We start from the raw sequence: 13,222 nt of genomic DNA on the forward strand, positions 1-13,222 counted from the left end.
AAAGATACTCTTATTATAGAATGATTACAACAATGATTATGTTTAGATAAACAAAACTGAAGGAAATACATCAAATTATAATGGTGGTGGTTTTGTCCTTCTGTTCTCTATTTTTCCAATATTCTTCAATATACTTAATTCGTTTTTATAATGGAAAAAATGTAAAAAACTTTGGGACCGTTAATTTTGGACTTATGTTTGAAGTATCTGAAACATCAAAGTGACAGTAAATAATAATTAGAAAATAGGCTTGGTATTCAACTCTGGGTTTACATATTGGAGACATTCAGTAAATGTCAACTGAATTGAAGTTCTAACCATTTTCTTCCTTTTGGGTCAAAGTCCCAGAATCCTATGGCAATGTAGGAGAAGTTTTACCGTCATTTGAACTTATATAGGCTCATTTTCATGAGGAAAAAGAAACTTCCTTTTCCAGCTCCATACCTGAAGCAGTCGAGGGGACTCTCTCCTCTGTGCAAAAGTAATTTTAATCAGCTGATCTCAAATAACATAGAAAATACTTTATTTCAAACATACATCATTTTTTTTAAAGTTATTTTTTTCTTTTGTACAAAGGGAACATTGATTGCTTTTCTTAATACTGGTATCATTTTTCTTACCTAGCAGTTCTTTTTCAAAGGTCAAGGGTCTGCTCTCACTGTTTTCAAATTTCTGATGAAATAGAATCCAGGGGCATATTTAACCTATTGAATTTTGATGGACTTTTGATAATCCCAGATATTTTCCAATTAGAGGGTTTCAGTTGATTAGTCTAGTATGCCAGCATACTAACTGTGTTCCAGAGCAGGTGTGTTTTGGTTTAAGATTGCTTCTTTTGGGGTCCAGAGTAGTAGTTAGAAGAAAGGATTGGTTTTCACTGTTACCCTCATAAACTGGAGACATGTTTAAAGCTGGGGTGGCGGTTGCATGAGGCTATGCTTTCATTGTTTCCTTGCCGTGAGCACAGGGCCCATGCCCCCAGCGCTCAGGCTAGGACCTGATGTCGTCTGGGCCAGGCATCTGTGAATTACAAGGGTGTGCGAATTCACGCTTCACACGTTCGTCGCATGAACTCGTGCTTCAGAGCACAGTCCAATTCTTTAAGAACCTTTGCAGACTGAAGGAGTGGCGGTGGGAAGAAAATGGTTAATTCCAAGGTCATTTACTAGACCATGGAGGATTTGGACTATGAGTCAAAGTGAGCAAGTAGGCAGGAACTTTGGCGATGTGTCAGGAGGATGGCTGGAGGTCTGTCTACCTACTGAAAGGAACTCCTCACTAACTTTTCACAAAATCTAAAATCCGCATGGGAACCCGGCTCCTAAGGGCCTCTTTCATGAGTTGTATATATCTTATCACGTTGGTTTGAGGAGTTGTCCGTTTCCCAGTGGGGGATTGATTAATTCATCCAGTACCACTAGGAGTAGGACCCCCATGAAAATGGAACAAGGGGAAGGTTAGTGTCCCTATATGGCAAGGGAATATGAATGTTAGAAAAGTCCAAGGGCTGGAACACAGTACTCAGCCCCTCCCAAATCAGGGGTCACCTGGAGGGATATAAAGGCCAGAGCAATGGGGAGGGATGTCAAAACCAAATCAACCAGTATCTGCCAAGCACTTCCTACATGGACATCAATGGAATAAGTGTCCTTAGAGACCAGAAGAAAGAAAAATAACAACATGGCCTTTTCACTCAAGGGAATTGTGATTACAAAGAGTGTCTGGGAAATAATCAAAGAACTGTAGCGTTTATGGGATGTTTACTGTGTGTTAGATACTCTTCTATGTGCTATGTATGTGTCATCTGATTAGTGCGCTCATCAACCCCATGAGATAGTTACGATGACTATACTCATTTTACAGATCTGGAAACTGAGACACAAGAGAATCTAATGTCGTTGAGACTTCAGACTCAAGCTTTCTGACTTCAGAATCCTTGCTTTTGAGCATTATTCTCTGCTGCCTCCCAGACAAATTTTTTGTATTTCAGTGCCTCTGGGAAAAGGTGAAAGAAAAATGTAAGAGTATGCTTGACAGAGCACAGTTTGTCTGTGTTGCTAGATTTCTTCTACTCATTACCTGAACTCTTGTACAATATGAAGTATACGAAGAATCTTCTTGCTCGTTCTAAGATATTTGACCTAGGAGAGCTTGGAGGACCCTTGTCACCCCAAACCTAAGTCTTTAATCTGATCCTAAATATTCTTGGCTTGGGGCTAATTGGACCTAAGGGATTTTTTTGTTGTTGTTGTTCTAAAGTCTTAGCCAAGAAATATTTTCTTTTTGGACTCGCTACCTGAACTGTGGGCAGCTGAGCAGAGTTTCTTGGTGGCCTTTGATCTCATTAGAGAGTTCTGGATTGGTGGCCCAGATCCTTGAATGAAATCTGATATTGAAATAACACCAAGCTGAAGTCATAAGAGGTTGCAGTGTAATGTACACAGTCAGAATAACCAAGATTTAGGAAAAATAAAGTAAGTTTCAGTTGGCTTCATTTGCTCACTGGTGACTTTCGTTTCACTTGGGAGTGATTCCTAATCCACTTCTTCACATGGCAGGGACACAGCAAAACATAAAATCTCAAACTCCAATTTAGGGATTTTATTTTATTTATTCATTTATTTTAAGATTGGCCCTGAGCTAACGTCTGTTGCCAATCTTTTTTTTCCCTTCTTCTTCTTTTTCTTCTTCTTCTTCTCCTTCTCCCCAAAGCCCCAGTACATAGCTGTATATTCTAGTTGTAGGTCCGTCTAGTTCTGCTATGTGGGACGCCGCCTCAGCATGGCCTGATGAGCAGTGCTAGGTCCGCGCCCAGGATCCCATCTAGCGAACCCCTGGGCCTCCGAAGCAGAGCATACAGACTTAAGCACTCAGCCACGGAGCCAGCCACCCGATTTAGGGATTTCAGAAGCCGTCAGAGCTTGATGAACAGCAGCACTCTTTATCACTCCAAGAAAACGCAGTGACAAATGCTGCTAACGAATGTGAATTTCTCAAAGTTCAAGTACTGCTCTGATGTCATCTTCCTACACTATTTTATCTGCCATGAATTTTTGCTTCATCACATTTGACCTTGTGTGAGGGAGGCCTGACCCAGAGACCTTGTCTTTCCTCCAAGTCCTAGTGTTTTCTTAAGGGTTTCTTAAGGGCCGTCAGCAAATGCGGTAACTACTTCATCTGGTACACAAACTCAGTATTTCAGCTCATTCACAGATTCATTTTGCAAGTGTTTATTGGAAGCTTCCTGTGGACTAGGGTGAGCTTCAGGCTCTCCTCAAATTCCATACCCTAGGTGGCTCGTTTGTTCACCCTAGTCCTGGCCCTATGATACCCAAGCTCTGTGCAGGACACTGGGGCACAGAGCCAATAAAGACATGGCCAATACCCCCGATACTGACGGTCCGATGGGAGACACATAAATGAACCAGTGGATGCTCTTGTTATTGTCTCAAACTGTAGATGAAGCCACACTACACATTTCTCCATTCTCTGTAGCTGACTACATAATGAACTCCAAACAGAAAAAAAGAGGAAATTTGTATGTATGATTTCCTTTAAAATACCTTACACATTTTGCTGAAGAAAATATTCACATACTCCTCTATCAAACTCTCAGAAGTAATGTAGGGAAGAATATTTCTAATGCTGTTATTTACCAACTGGGTGGAAGAGTGAAACTCTCTTTTTTGTCTTAATGATAAGAATAATAATAGTAGGGTCAGCCCCAGGGGCCTCGTGGTTAAGGTTGGTGCACTCCGCTTCAGCAGCCCAGGTTCAGATACCGGGTGTGCACTTAACACTGCTCTTCTGTCAGTGGCCATGCTGTGTTGGCAGATCACGTACAAAAAGAGGAAGATTGGCAACACATGTTAGCTTAGGGTGACTCTTCCTCAGCAAAAAAAAAAAAGAAGAAGAAGAAGAAGAAATGCAGATGCAAAAGTCTGTGGACTGTAAGTGGCCTTACCATCTTACTGCTTTGGAAGTGCCTTCTTAAAATTAACACTGTAGTCAAATAGTAATTTTGGAAAGAGAGAGTTAATTTCCCTTTTGGTTTCTAACTTAGGTTTTTGGGAATCACACTGCAAAATTCCTGTGTGACAATACCAAGGTGGGAAGACAGGAGGATGCTGAATTCCTCTGTTAATGACTTTAGTTCTGCAACTCAACATCTGAGCAAGCACCATGCTTCCTTTTTCTGTCTCTTCTTGGTAAAGTCTGATTTGGATGATGGGAGAGCCATTCAGACTGTCTACTTGTTTGCCTCTGTCCAGCCTGTGGTGACCACTGGTGCACAGATCTAGGATTTAGAGAGGGCCATTTGGTCAAAGATGTTGATTTTATCAGTGCCATACTGACCTTCTGTCGCGTTCTATGCATTCTTTTATTTTAAGTCAATGGACTTTTTAAGATGTAAATAATTTAGAAACAAGTTTCTATTACATTTTAAAATATTCTTTCTTAATTTCTTCTTAATTACAGAGCAAAGAGATTGCATTCCAACTTCATGAGGATTTAATGAAGGTTCTTAATGAGCTTTATACGGTAAGCACATAGTCTTCTTCTTTTGCAAGAATCTTTGGTTTAGAATTCTGGTTTGCAGGAACACTATTCACATTAGAACTCATTCCAAGCGAAGGTGTTGACCGATGCTTGTCTGGTTGAAACGTGGAACCAAGTGGATAGATATACACCGCTCTATTCCTTTGCCACTCCCTCCCGATTTGGAGAGACTTGTATTCAAGTGAATATGCACGTGTATGGAGCTAGCACACTTTAAGTAGCTAGAGTATGAGTGTCCCAATAAGACATGTTTTTAACTGGTTACATTGTACATGATCTGTACATATATTGAATTCAGAATATTTTGTTTTAAATTGTTACCGTTTGTGAATTAGCCATTCTGAGATTTGAGCAATTTATAGTTGCTTTTTTTTAGTACTTTAATTTTTTTCTTTCCATGTCAGTTAAAGTGTTTGGTTAATAACTTAATATATTAAAATTATTTTGGGGGGTATTTAAGATTTTATTTTTTCCCTTTTTCTCCCAAAGCCCCCCGGTACATAGTTGTGTATTTTTAGCTGTGGGTCCTTCTAGTTGTGGCATGTGGGACGCCGCCTCAGCGTGGCCTGATGAGCGGTGCTATGTCTATGCCCAGGATTCAAACTGGCGAAATCCTGGGCCGCCACAGCGGAGTGTGTGAACTTAACCCCTCAGCCACGGGGCTGGCCCCAATAATTTGCTTTTCTGAATTTAAATTTTATGTAGGTTACTGCATATAATCATAAAATATTAAATAATTTAAAACTATCCTATTAAAAAGCAAAACAAAACCAATGAGGTTGCAAGTTGGAGTTAGTCGTATGCCTCTCTAAATTTTTTTTTGCACTTAATGATCATATTAAATACAAATTCCTTTTGGAGAAATTTGATGAGTTTTTATGTTACGAGAGAGAATACGTAGTGAGAAATGAGTAATATTAATTTGTTCTAACTATAGATATTTGCATTTTTATTGTACAAGATCATTTGAATTTTTCTTTACTGGCAAATTAAACCTGAAACTTATTATTAAAATACATTTCTTGATTTATAAATTCCCTTTGTTTCTCCAAAGCTGTGTGTGTAAATGCATTTTTGTGAATTAAAATATTTTAAATTCTCCACTGATACTTAGTAATTAAAAGAACCTGTAGTTTTAAACTTTTGTAAAATGAGTGATATTCTTCTAAAATTCACTTTCTAGTTTTTTTGTACCTGCATGATAAATTTGTATTTTGATAGAGCGTGTTGCTACACTTGTACTTACGAATTGAATGGACAGTTTCTCTGGGTTAGTTCCTCCTTCGGAAACGTTTGACTTTATGCCAAAGCCTCATGTCCTAAGGTCACAGCTGTATAAAAAACACCTAACAAAGGTGAGTTTTTGATGATAAAGGCCATTTATTAGCCCGTGCTTTGTGCAGTTTGTTCATTTCTGATAACCTAAGGTATCAACCATCTCTAGAAATCCTCGATTTAGAATTTAAAAGTTAAATGAGGGACTGGCCCGGTGGCGCAGCGGTTAAGTGCGCACATTCTGCTTCTCGGTGGCCCAAGGTTCGCTGGTTCGGATCCCAGGTGCAGACATGGCACTGCTTGGGAAAAGCCATGCTGTGGTAGGCGTCCCATATATAAAGTAGAGGAAGATGGGCAAGGATGTTAGCTCAGGGCCAGTCTTCCTCGGCAAAAAGAGGAGGAATGGCAGCAGTTAGCTCAGGGCTAATCTTCCTCAAAAAAAAAAAAAAGATAAAAGTTAAATGAGCCTTGTGCCACTGAGCCTTCCAAAGAAGAAGTTCTGTGCCCTCTTCCACTGAACTATGTTAAGATGAGGGCTTCACAGCACTTTCCTTGTGGTGCCGTTTGCTTGGGCATTGTTTTACTTAAAAAATATAAATCAACCTCTAATACTGTAAAAAATAAATCTGCTGGTTGTCACGACATCATGGACGACAGCCTGTTGGTTATGGTCTGAAACCAGTAGTACTCATCAAACCAACAGTTGCAAAGGTAAACCTGATCATTGAATACAAGAAAAGTCAGCAGAATGTCCTGAAAATTTTCTCTCAGTGAGGGGTGTGTATAGTGAAATTTCTCTGGATTCAGCCTAAGCAGTGGTCTTAGACATTTAGCAGATTCCACAGTTGAATCAAGTAAGCTGACACGCCCTCAAAACTCTCATCAGTATCAGTCTGAAAGCCTGAGGGAGCCGAGTTCTGGAAAAGGCCCACAGAGTTTGAATGACCCTGTCAAAGTCATTTAACTTCTCAGACTCAGTGGAAGAATTAAGTGATGGAGGAGACAAGCAACGAGGTTGTAATTAGGTCATCTGGAGGTCACTTTGAGCTCTTGCGAAAAAATTTACTTTAACCAGAGAGCGTGTTCGGCCCGTGTTAGAGGTCTTGACCATGGGGAAGGACCTTTAGATCGCGCACGCACACGCACACGCACACACACACACACACTTTGCTCTAAAAGAAGGTGTTTAGGCTCTCTTGCACTTTGAATTCAGATACACAAATTCTGTCTTGTTCAAATGAAATCTATCCATTACGCATATTCCATTTACGTCTGGAAAGAGAAAAAAGATGAGGAGCGTTTGTACAATGACCAGCAGTTGGGGGCTGTGGTTTAGGTTCCTATTCACCCACTGCCTGGTCATGAACAAGGAGCCTTCTGAGTTGCGTCACACGCAGGATTTTGTACAACTTGTGATGTAATAATGATTGCTACAGTAACGGGTTTAAAATATGTGGGAAATTGAGGAATTGAGGGAATTACGTTTTCAGACAAACATTCACCGCTCCCTTCCTCTGAGCCCTTGAGACTCTTTGGGACCTGAAGGTGAACATTTTGAGAAGTATGTTAATTTCTGGCACCCATGGAGTGCTTTATATTAAATTACAGTCAACCTCAGTGGTGGCCGGCAGCCTTATGTGTGCACTTCCCTAACCCAAAATATTCCTCCCACAGGCCTCTTGATTATTCCAAAAGTTCTATCAGAAGGCTTTGTCCTAAACAAAATACAGCTGCCCAGGAAGGAAAATAGAAAGAGATCCTTATTGGGGCCGGCCCCGTGGCACAGCAGTTAAGTTTGCACGTTCTGCTTCGGTGGCCCAGGGTTCCCTGGTTCAGATCCCGGGTGTGGACACGGCACTGCTTGGCAAGCCATGCTGTGGGAGGCGTCCCACATATAATGTAGAGGAAGATGGGCATGGACGTTAGTTCAGGGCCAGTCTTCCTCAGCAAAAGAGGAGGATTGGCAGATGTTAGCTCAGGGCTAATCTTCCTCAAAAAAAAAAAAAAAAAGGGGGGGGCTGGCCCCGTGGCTGAGTGGTTAAGTTCGTGCGCTCCACTGCAGGCGGCCCAGTGTTTCGTTGGTTTGAATCCTGGGCGCGGACATGGCACTGCTCATCAAACCATGCTGAGGCAGCGTCCCACATACCACAACTAGAAGGACCCACAACGAAGAATATACAACTATGTACCAGAGGGGATTTGGGGAGAAAAAAGGAAAAAATAAAATCAAAAAAAAAAAAAAAGAAGAAGAAGAAAAAGAGATCCTTATGATCATTCTTACCTGGAGCGAACTGAGTTTTATCACATCCTTTGAGTACAGGTGTGTGCATCGGGCCTGAAGGCCTGGACCTCTGAGCCGGGCACAGAGGAAGGGGACATCACAGTGTCTTCTGGAAGGGCAGGAAAGGCTTTGAAGACATGTGTCTCCTTTTCTATATTTTTGCCTCAGTCTTGCCTTTATTTGCAGAAATGAGACTTCAAAATGGTTTTGAGCCTCCATTCAGATTCTTAGACCATCACAAGGGCCAGCCAAAGCAGTTAGGATTAGTGTGGCCTTGAATAATGGAGGGATGCAGAAGAATGGCATAAACAAAATAAAGTATATAGTCTGTCTCCCGTTAAAGAAGTCCAGAGTTTGGCAGCCCAGGGCTGGTATGGAGTGTACATAAAGCCATCCAAGAGACAGGCTCCTCCTAATCCACTGTTCAGAGGAATGTAATTGTAACTTTTGTCCTTATAGTTCAAGATAGTTGCTAGAGCTCCAGCCATTGTATCTGCATTCCTGAAATGGAGAAAGGAGACTCCAGCAGAATGGAAAAAAGGAAGAAGGGCCTGCCCCCTGTTTCTTAAGGAGACCTAATGAGAGCCCCATGTAACACTTTCACACACTTCTCATTAGCCAGAACTTAGAACATGGTTCCATAAGGAAGTCTTTTAGCTGGCCAGCTCATTGCTCACCAGTTAAAAATTGAGGATTCTTTTAATTTGAGAGAGAAGGGGAGATATCTGTAGATAACTAGCCATGCCCACCAGAGTAGCTAACGTTTACTGCATGCTTATTATGTATGTGTTCTTTATTGCGCTAAGCACATAGCTTGCACTGTCTCACGTAATCCTCACGGCATCTCTGAGGTCATTACCATCATCATCCCCATCTTACAGATGAGAAAACGAAGGCTCAGAGACGCTTGCCAAGTGAGTAGTAGAGTTAGGGTCCCAAGTCCAGGTCTGGCTCCAGAACCTGTGCCCTTTACTGTCATTTTATCTCTATTGCCGTACTTTTTGGGAACCATACTCTATCGAAGATCTCTAAATGTTAATGTCTCCCCAACAACACAAAGTGCGTAAGCAGTTTATGACCTGCTCATCTGTATTTTTTAGAATCAATGGCATTAATGTTGTTTGAATAAAAACATAGGTGAAAAATTGAACACGTGGCTCAATGACAGTCTGTACTTAGAAATGTCAGTTTAAATGATCTCCCAGATGGAAGTCATTGGGCCGAAGAGTGAAGGAGTGAACCCAGACCCTCAGACTCCCTTTCAAAGAGTCTAGTCCACAAGTAACTTCCTTCTGAGTCTGGTATTTGAAAGAGACCTAAAGGATGGCATCAGCAAGTGTGGGAGTGGGGTTAAGAAAGCAGGGAGAGTGCGGTGCTGTGAGGAGACAGAAAGGCCTGGCCTGGTAGTCGGCAAGCTTGAATTTGAGTCCCAGCTCGCTTAGCCACTCTGGGCATCTGTAATCGTCTGGGTCCTCCGGAGAAACAGAACCCGTAGGAGATATACACACACATATATTGAGAGATTTGTGATAAGGAATTGGCTCCCCTAGGGTGGAGGCTGAGAAGGGCCAAGATCTGCAGACAGCAAGCCGGAGAGCCAGGACGTAGTTCCAGTCCCAGTCCAAAGGCCTAGAACCAGGAGAGCCGATGGTATAACTTCCGCCTGAGTTCGAGGACAAAGCGGGAGAAGACCGGGTCTTACCTCACAGAGAGGCGGAGAGAGCAAACTCTCCCTGACTCCGCCTGTTTGTTCTTTCATGCCCTCAACGGATTGGGTGAGGCCCACCACACTGGGGAGGGCAACGGCTTCACTCAGTCCACTGATTCAGACGCTGGCCTCATCCAGAAAAACCCTCCCAGGCACTCCCAGAAGAATGTTTAAACAGATGTCTGGGCCTTCATGACGCATAAGATTAATTAATCGTCCTAGCATCTGACAAGGCCTCAGAGCGTGGTGGGGAGGGTCAGCGTTTACCATAGCCCCGCCACTTTCTGGCTGCGTGCGACTCTGCGTCTCAGTGTTCTCATCTGTAAAATGGAAATTATAGGAATACCACCTCTTAGGGTTGTGATAAAGAATAAATGTTTCTAAGACTAATGTATTTATTCAGCAGACATTCTCTGAATGCCTCCAAGTAGGAGGCACAGCCCAACTACTTCCTCTCAAGGCGTTTACGTTCTGGTGAGGAGAAACAGTAAACAAATGCGTGTGTAATACGACAAGTGTGCGTGCTAAGGGGAAAAAGAACACGGAGTCAGCGCAGAGAAAGCACAGGCAGTTCTTCGTAAGTGCTGGTCGTCGTTGTCATCCTCTTCACCATCAGCAGCACAGGGATGGGAACACAACTTGTCTGCCTCTCAGGGTGAACGTGGAGATCAGGGATGATATTAACAATAACGACAAATGGTTTTCACCTATCTATGTGGTTTTTCCTTACAATGAATATATATTACTGAAGAAAATCAAATCAACGGTGAATGTGAACAGGGCTGCGATTCAGTTAGTGGGGAAGTGAAAAGGTGAAAACAGAAAAGTAGTGCCGCAGAAGGTGAGAGGGAGCATTCAGAACAAAATTTGCCTGATCATAGAACAGTGGTTTATGGTGTAAGCCTGTGCCCGAATACCAGAACCTCAAATAGTTACACTGTAGTTTAGCAGAAAACAATTATTTGTCTTTTATTCATATTTCTGTACTTTGCCTAGGATTTGCAGCATCATACTCAGCGTATTAGGAAACAAGGAGCTTACCGTCCTCGGTAAGCAGATTCTAATAGAGGTTAACAGACGTCGTGATAAATCCACGTGAAATTGATTGTTAATTATGTGTAATTGATTAGCACACTCCCTCTACATCAGTGACACACATGGCTAGCCAGCGTCAAGAGGTAATCCATTCTCAAATTCCATTAAATCAAGAGGAAAGAACTGAGAAAATGAAGATTTATGCAACCCTAACGGCGAGGCAAGCACGTTATCCCATTCATTTCTCGCAGCAGCCTATATAAGGGAGTTATTCCTAATCCAGGTTTTACAGATGGGAGCTGGGGCTCAGAATAATTAGCTCAGGATCACACAGACAGTAAAAGAATGCTCCAAAACGTAAACCCAGCCCCGTGGCTGAGGCCCATGAGCTCCCCGCTGGACGGCTGCCGTAGGGAATGACTGCCGGGCCGGTGGGGAGGAAGGAGGGCGGAACTTGATCTGAGGGAGAGAGAAAGCTCTTTGCCTGCCTGCGCTGATTGACGCTTGTGAAGACCACTGAGCTCTCCAGGCTGTTGGAATGGGTTCCGAAATGGCAAACCCAATGGCTTTGTACTTTCAGCTTTAATGTTGGGATATGTTCATCTGGGGTGTCTCCTTAGAACATAACCTTTCATTTAGTTTTCGTGTTGTTTGTGTCAACACCACCTGTTTAGCTGTATGCTCATACACAGTGATTACTGCTAAGTATCCATTACTGGATACCCCTCTGTTTCCTTCCCTCTGAGCTCCAGCTCCGATTTGCTTAACAAACGTATGTAGAGGATGGGATCAGTCCTGGTACCAGCCCAGAGGCTGCCGAGAGCCTTGTGCAGGAGCTGTTTGCAAAACAGGGTTGCTGAAGGCACGTGGATACCCACCCTGGTCTTACATAGCTTTGAAGCACTTTTCTCTTTCAAATGTTAAAATAAAAAGTTAATTATTTTTCAGAGGGAGTGGGAGGGAAGGCCCTGTGTATTATTTCTAGCCTTTCCTTGCAAACTTTCGCCTGGAGAACTGACGGCAGAGGAAAGCTTTCTCGGCTGGCTTTGTGAGCGTCCCACGACCCGCAGCTAATGCATTCTTCTCTCAGGAAGAAACATGCCCAAGGCAAGGTGGAAAAGTCATTCGAAAGAACCCCAGATGCCTGCCGCCTCTATCGCGAGATTTTCCTCTGAGCCTCAAAGAGCTTTTTGATTTTTTTTTTTTGGTTAAGTATTCATTTTAGCCCAAGGGCACTTTAAGTATTTGAAATATATATTTCTGTAGTGAAAATAAAACTTCATTCCTTTGAGATGGACTACAAAGAGGTCTGGGTCCCAGAACAAAGCACCGAACAAGGAGAAAAACAGTGTAGATATGTTAAGATATGTAAAAAGCTCCCCGGTTGAAAACCTCTTTGGAATACCACATTCTGTGATGCCACTTGGAAAACTTTTCAAAAAGCAGTCTATTTGGAGATCTTGGGCTGACGAAGCGTTTCCATCTCCCCCTTCCCCTGGCTTTACGACTAGACGCTTAGATGGAAAGAAAGGTGTTGGCATCGTCTGCCTCCCTGCCAGCTTCTGAATCCTAACCCTGGCTCTGACCCAGTCTGACTTCGGAGGCCAGCTTAGCTAATTTGACCTGGCTTCATTTTCCTGCCCAAGTGGTCGGGATTGATGAAACTCCCATTGCACGGACCTCTGAGGACAGAGGTTTGGTAAGAACTTCAGGTGCTGATGTCTTTGGGGGCTCCCTGCTAACTGATGAAGCCAGCGGCTCTCCAGCTCCTGCGTGGAATTTGCACTTTCTCTGTGAGCTCTGAGAATTAGTTATGGTTGGTGCTTATGAACTACAAATAAGACTGCTTTTTAAAAGAAGTGAGTAATAGAAACAAAAATATATCATTTATTTGCCTTAGAAATGAAAAAAAGTGTTGTGCAAAGTTTGGTTTCGTAAAAACAAAAAATTTCTAAAGAATGTTTCATATCAAGAATCTGAGTATTTTATCCAAACTATTACATTGTGAAATACAGTATTGCAGGTTTTAAAGGATTACAGAGTTTTAGTAACAGGCATCTTAATCAGAACGCTCTGTTTCTGGTGGGTAATTAAAGTACTTAGCTCTGTTTACCATTATTCATCAAATCCAAATATACTGTAGAAAACATACCCATAAAGTGAATTGTGGGCGTTTTCCTTGGACCAGAAATGTTGACCAGTAGAAATGCAAAAATCATGCAAAGGAAATCAGGATCTAAAGCCGTTGTATCAGGTGACCCATTTCAACATATCTTAATTGACAGTGTTATCTGAATTTAGTCCTATCCTGGCCTGATAGAATTTTAGTACTGAATGGGCCTTTAGAATCAGTCAAATTAACG

At 42.3% G+C, this 13,222-nt stretch overlaps 1 protein-coding gene across 5 annotated transcripts in view; it reads left to right on the forward strand.

The window, feature by feature from the left end:
* The window catches only part of SRGAP1 (SLIT-ROBO Rho GTPase activating protein 1), a 258,617-nt gene that overhangs the window by 148,842 nt on the left and 96,553 nt on the right, over positions 1-13,222 (forward strand). For all 5 annotated transcript variants that reach the window (XM_008524590.2, XM_008524591.2, XM_070621938.1 and 2 more), the window contains one exon: positions 4,480-4,542. In XM_008524590.2, the coding sequence (XP_008522812.1) occupies positions 4,480-4,542 (63 nt within the window). The remainder of the gene's footprint in view (positions 1-4,479; positions 4,543-13,222) is intronic.

Source organism: Equus przewalskii, chromosome 5, assembly GCF_037783145.1.
Source record: "Equus przewalskii isolate Varuska chromosome 5, EquPr2, whole genome shotgun sequence".
Taxonomy (NCBI): domain Eukaryota; kingdom Metazoa; phylum Chordata; class Mammalia; order Perissodactyla; family Equidae; genus Equus; species Equus przewalskii.